Here is a 6,140-nt window from a genome sequence, read left to right on the forward strand (position 1 = left end):
TGTGCTTTACTATGCTGAGTTGTGAGAGGGTTGATACGGGTAAAGGTATTTCTTACCCTTTCAAATGTGTTTCTCATTTCTGTATTCCACTAGGGTGCTATAATGTCTCACCTGGATTCCAGATCTTTCATAAAGGTATTTTCATCCGTAGATGGTTGTTAAATCATTGTTTCTTGGGGTGACAAGGGCTGGGACCTCCTATTCTGTCATCTTACTGATATTCCTCCTTAATGTTATTTTTAAAAGATTGTCCTGAGAATCTCTAAATAATGTTAAAGAAGAAACTTAACTGTGAAATTAAATCATAGCATTGACTTTTATCAGAATGCTTTTCTCTTTGCAAGGTATTGCCTTGATTGAAGGTTGGGATTCTCTCTATATAGTTCATGGAATCTTTGGATCTAGTTAGTTGGACTATGTTTGTTGGTAGCCAAGAGAAAGGGAATTCCTTTGTATGTGCTGTCTCTGAGATGATACAACACAAGCCTCACCCCTGGCTACTGTGAACCCTTACTTGGGTTCTCTTGCTTTGTTCTGGGGGCAACGGGGTGATCTCAGAATGAGCATTGGGAGCCTCCATGCATAATATTGCTATATCTAGAGAGTGAAAAAGGAATAATTTAAGATATTATCTCCTATACTCTGAACCCAAACAACTATACGAAATATCTAGATATTACCCGCAATTTATTGTTTTACATTGCTAGTGTTGAATCCATCATAAATGTTAACACCCAATATATGATTTTCTACTTCTCCCTTAAAACAGTATTCTTAATGTTGACTTCACGAGCTGAAGAGTCTTATTACTTACTGGATCTGAAAATATTGTTGCCACAGAACAGTGTACTACCAACTGAGAATTCAGGTAATTAGGTTTTGTTCCTTATGTGGGCTGGGAGGGATTAATTGTTCAGTTAGTGAATGACAACATGATAGATTCCTCAGTCTTTACTGATGAAGTAAATGAAATAGTGTTCAATTAGAACAGCCAGAGCCCGGAAGGGCCTCCAGTTTGAGGCAAGAATATTGAACAGTTTTATTGAGACTCAGATGACGTTTAGAATATCAGGCCACTACAGGGATATATGCACAAGTTTCAAAGTATGAGGAGAAAGTTTAGATAACCATGTGGGGGCCTTAAAGCCTGCAATAATGGCAGAGGTAGGAATAGTGACTATGTAAATTACTGGATATATGATTTTTAGGATTAGCATGGTGATATAACCAGACCATTGTCTTATACCTGAGTACAGCTTTTCATGACCCATTATAGTCATAGCATTGCCCACAAAAGCCCACCTAACACATCACTGGACATCATGGTGTAGGCTATCAGTTTTTGAAAATGTATTATTACTTTGTGAATGTATTTTAAAGTTTAATTACAGCATGATGCCATTAAATAAAATGAAGGAAATTTAAAGTTAGAATAATCCAGAACAGTCTAATTCCACAGCCAGTTTCTAATTCCTTGGTGTCTTATTGTCCTCCTATTCTCCAATAGTTTCTTATACTTCACCTTGGCCCCTTTTCTCAAGATTGTGCTTTTTATCATTGTCAATACCTTTATAATTTTATCATTAATTTTATCATTTTAATTTTATCATTATCAATACCTTTATAATTCCTTGTGTGCATGTGGGCATGCTCATACACATACACATGCACAACCAATGATCTCATTTACACCTTATTGAAAACAAATGGAAGCAGTCAAATGGAAACTCACTTCTTGCACTCTTGACCTTCTCTCTTAGACATAGAAGTGACAAAGTATCCCTACTCTTAGACCTAAGTCCTTTTACTCTAGACTTAATCCTACCTCAGTTTCTCAAGTAATTCACTCCTGCAATCTTCTTTTCCACCTTCTCATGTCAGGAAACTTCTTTTCAAATGTACCATCTAAACCACATAAAATCATTATAGCTCCAGAAAAGACTATAATAAAAAATAGGACCATGGCTTATTTAAAATATCAATGGCAAAATGACGGCCAAGATGTTAGCTTTTAAATACATGGATGTGGATTGTGGGACTTTAGTGAAAAGATATTCATGTAGAATAAGATCTAGGTGCTGGGGTAAGTAAGAGGCACTGAGAGACTTTTGGTGGATCTTCTTGTTTTCCAGAGAGAACACTTCTGTATATGGCAATGAAAAACTACAGTGCTATCAGTGAGTTCATTCTCCTTGGACTATCTCTTGACCCCAATATTCAGGCCATACTCTTTGTGCTGTTCTTTCTGATTTATCTCTTCACTCTGATGGGAAATTTCTTGATGCTGCTGGTGATTAGGGCTGATTCTCACCTCCACATGCCCATGTACTTCTTTTTGAGACAACTGTCCTTCCTGGACCTCTGCCACTCATCTGTCACAGTCCCCAAGATGCTGGAGAATCTACTTTCTGAAAGTAAAACCATCTTTGTAGAGAGCTGCCTGGCTCAGGCCTTCTTTGTGTTTGCCACCGGGGGCACGGAGGCCTGTCTGCTGGCTGTGATGGCCTATGACCGCTATGTAGCCATCAGCTCCCCTCTGCTCTATGGCCAGGTGATGAGCAACCAGCTCTGTGTTGGGATGGTGTGGGGTTCCTGGGGCCTGGCCTTTGTTGATGCTCTCATTAATATCCTCTTGGCTGTCAATTTAGACTATTGCGAGGACCAGACTCTTCCCCACTTCAGCTGTGAGCTGTCTTCTCTCTTCCCTCTGTCTTGTTCTGATACCTCGACCAACTTCACACTCTTGCTGTGCTCCTCTGTCTTGCATTTCTTTGGAACCTTCGTTATGATTGTTTTTTCCTATGTTCGCATTGTCTCCACCATCCTGAGCATCAGCTCCACATCAGGCAGAAGCAAGGCCTTCTCTACTTGCTCTTCTCACCTCACTACAGTGATCTTGTTCTATGGCTCAGGTTTCCTCAGCTATCTCTTGCCAACTTCAGGCTCCCGTCTGGCGATGATGCTCTCCTTGCAGTACAGCGTGGTCACTCCCATGCTGAACCCCCTTGTCTACAGCCTGCAGAACAAAGAGGTGAAGGCAGCTATGGGAAGAATGTTCAGAAAATATTTTCATTCTCTCATGTAGTAGACAGAAGATTATGACTAATGGGAGACTGAACTATTATGCTACATGATCAGATAATGGATTTTAAGGAGGGTTTCTTGATTGTCCATGATGCTAGATGCTTTAGGGAATACAGTGGCATTTATTTCCTTGAAAATGCTTGTGAAGAGGACAGAAAACTGTTATCTCAGGATGACTCAGGTTCAGTCTTATTCAGGAAAGGAGAAATGAATCAGTCTTCTTTTTGAGGGGTCATTTTATAAAAATGTTGATTTATTTTTCATTTCTAGGTGGACATCTATTGCTATTGGTTAATCATTACTCTTTCACACTTCTTCAAATGATTACACCCAAATCCTCAGGAAGACTAGTTTTCTCAAATTGATATGGGTCTGTAAAGTGGGGTGATCCTATAATCTAGAATAGGCTAACTTTTCTACCCCTTTCTCCTGACAGTGCATTGAGGCAAGGAGTAAAACCAAGACCCAAGTGAAGTTGTTTAGAATCTAACTCTAGGAAATTCAAGTACTTAGCAGGAATAAACAACAAGAAAAGACAGCATTTGGAAGAGTTGATCTGACTATAGTGCCTAAAGAGTCCATGAAATGTGGCTCCCTTAGTGGTTGTCCTTCCCGAAGTCATATTTAAAAATTTTTTTTTCAACGTTTTTTATTTATTTTTGGGACAGAGAGAGACAGAGCATGAACGGGGGAGGGGCAGAGAGAGAGGGAGACACAGAATCGGAAACAGGCTCCAGGCTCCGAGCCATCAACCCAGGGCCTGACGCGGGGCTTGAACTCAGGGACCGCGAGATCGTGACCTGGCTGAAGTCGGACGCTTAACCGACTGCGCCACCCAGGCGCCCCCCTGAAGTCATATTTTAAACAAATATAGTGACAATAGCTAATTCATTACATTTCTTTCTTTTTTTTTTTTTAGTTTATTTATTTATTTTGTGAGAGAGAGCAGAGCATTTGTGAGTGTGGGAGGGACAGAGAGAGAGAGAGAGAGAGAGAGAGAGAGAGAGAGAATCCCAAGCTGGCTCCATGCTCTCAGCATGCGGGGCTTGATCCCGTGAACCGTGAGATCATGACCTGAAATCAAGAGTCAGATGTTTAACCAACTGAACCACCCAGGCACCCCCTAATTTGTTACATTTCTTAACTCAAGCCAAGAAGTGTGCTAAGTTCCTGTGATAGGCAGACTAGTCCCCCAAAGAGATCCTCCTAATCCCTGGAAACTATTAATATGTTAAATGGCAAAAGGGATTGGACAGATGTATAAAGTTATGGACTTTAAAATAGGGAGGGTATCTTGGATTATGCAGGTAGGCTCAGTCTAATCACATGAATCCTTAAAAGCAGGGAAGCTTCTCCAGCTGTAGGCAGGAACAATGCAGCAGAAGGGAAGGTCAGAGATAATACAAGCATAAGATAAACTCAGCCTAGCATTGCTGGCTTTACTCATGGATGCAGGCTATGAGCCAGAGATTGTATGTGGCTTCTAAAAACTGAGAACAACTACCAGCCAAGAGCCAGCAAAGAAATAGGAACCTCATTTCATGGAATTCATAGAATTGACTTCTGCCAACAAACTGAATGATGTCTCCTCCAGATCCTTCAGGTAATGTCTGTTGGCTTGATTTTGGCCTTGTGTGACCAGTGGAATCAATTGAGCCCATTGAGATTCTGACCAGAACTGTGAGATAATATATTTCTGTCATTTTAAGATACTAAGTTTGTGATAATTTGTTATTAGCAGCAATAGAAAACTTTATATATATTACCTTACCTTTATTATCCTACTTAATCATCTCAACAGGTATGAGATAGTTTTATTTAGTTTTCCTCTACCAGTGAGGAAATGAGGATACTTGCCTGTCCAGGGATTCATAGCAAGGAAATGGTGGAGCTGGAATTTAAACTCTGTAGCTTGAACAGAGTCCATGTTCTCAGTCACTGACTGCCCCTTCCATTCGGTCTATAAGATTCACCAATCCTTTTCACAATTATTTACTACCAGATTCAATTGCTTATAACCAAAGAATGGTAACTCACACCGGTTTCAAAGGCGAGATTAAATCAACTGAACTTTAGTGAAATGCAAAGTGTTTAGAATTAGATATTTGGTTAAAATTTGAAAGAAGAAAATGATTATTATGATACCCTTCCTCTTCTATTTTGTGAATCATCCTTCTTTGTTTTTTCCAAAACTTCTTTTTCCGCCTTTCATCAGGTTATCCACAGTCAGTTTTTGTTTCTTTCAAAGAAAGCAAACTAGTCTTGAAATTGGAATGGAGATTGATTTGTAGACAACAACCCTCAGGGAAGTGAGGATATGTAGAATTAGTTATTGTGCTAAGATGTGCACAATGAAGTGAGTTGTCCTTTCATTTTTTCTTCTCATGATATGTAATTGCCACTCTTAAGACCCATGATTGCCCGAGACTGTGGAGATTGTGCTCAACCTCTGAATAAGGAGGAAGTGCTAAAATTAAGCAAGTCCAAGAGAAGGAGGAATGCCAAGACCACAGGTCTTCTTCTGTCAAGATAATTATTTCATTTCTTGATTTTTGGCCTTAAGGTACAGAATGAACTTCAGGGGATATCTTTCATTTTATAGACATAGAGCAGAGGCTATACAAAATAACTCAGAGATTGATTCTGTGAATTCACTATCACACTAGGTTACTTATGGGAGAATTGGATGTTTATCAAGGAATTGTATCATCTCAATAATTGGAGTAATGACATCATGAAGAATTTGGAGGACCTGGAAAACTGTGAACCTCCAATCTCTCTAAAGCTGCAATGTCTTCCTAAAGGAAGAAAGCTAGTAACTCCTCCTATCTTATATATTCTTCCATGATGCTTCTGTTGAGGCCTAGAGTTCAAATCAACATGGCCTGAGAGGTGAAATCAGAATCAGAGAAGGAAAAAATTATACACAGAAGAAATTCATCTATAGTAATAGATGAGTTTTTATCTCCAATAATCTAGGGAACATTTTTGGAATGAATTTTTTTTCTCTTAACTAAGGAGTGTATGTTTAATTTCTGTGTAGTGTTATTTTTTGA

The 6,140-nt window shown here is 39.3% G+C and overlaps 1 protein-coding gene across 1 annotated transcript; it reads left to right on the plus strand.

Moving 5' to 3' along the window:
• The first annotated feature begins 779 nt into the window (after positions 1-779).
• On the plus strand, positions 780-3,085 carry LOC121039067 (olfactory receptor 8S1-like). The gene is made up of 2 exons (XM_040489067.1): positions 780-868; positions 2,133-3,085. Exon 2 carries the CDS (start codon positions 2,150-2,152, stop codon positions 3,083-3,085), a length of 936 nt encoding a protein of 311 aa, XP_040345001.1. The 5' UTR covers positions 780-868; positions 2,133-2,149.
• Positions 3,086-6,140: the final 3,055 nt, after the last annotated feature.

This window comes from Herpailurus yagouaroundi, unplaced genomic scaffold (assembly GCF_014898765.1).
Source record: "Herpailurus yagouaroundi ecotype Mexico unplaced genomic scaffold, PumYag 166, whole genome shotgun sequence".
NCBI classification, from domain to species: Eukaryota; Metazoa; Chordata; class Mammalia; order Carnivora; family Felidae; genus Herpailurus; species Herpailurus yagouaroundi.

Coding starts and splice junctions, on each gene's coding strand:
- LOC121039067 (XM_040489067.1), top strand. CDS start 2,150: ATGGCAATGAAAAACTACAGTGCTATCAGTGAGTTCATTCTCCTTGGA.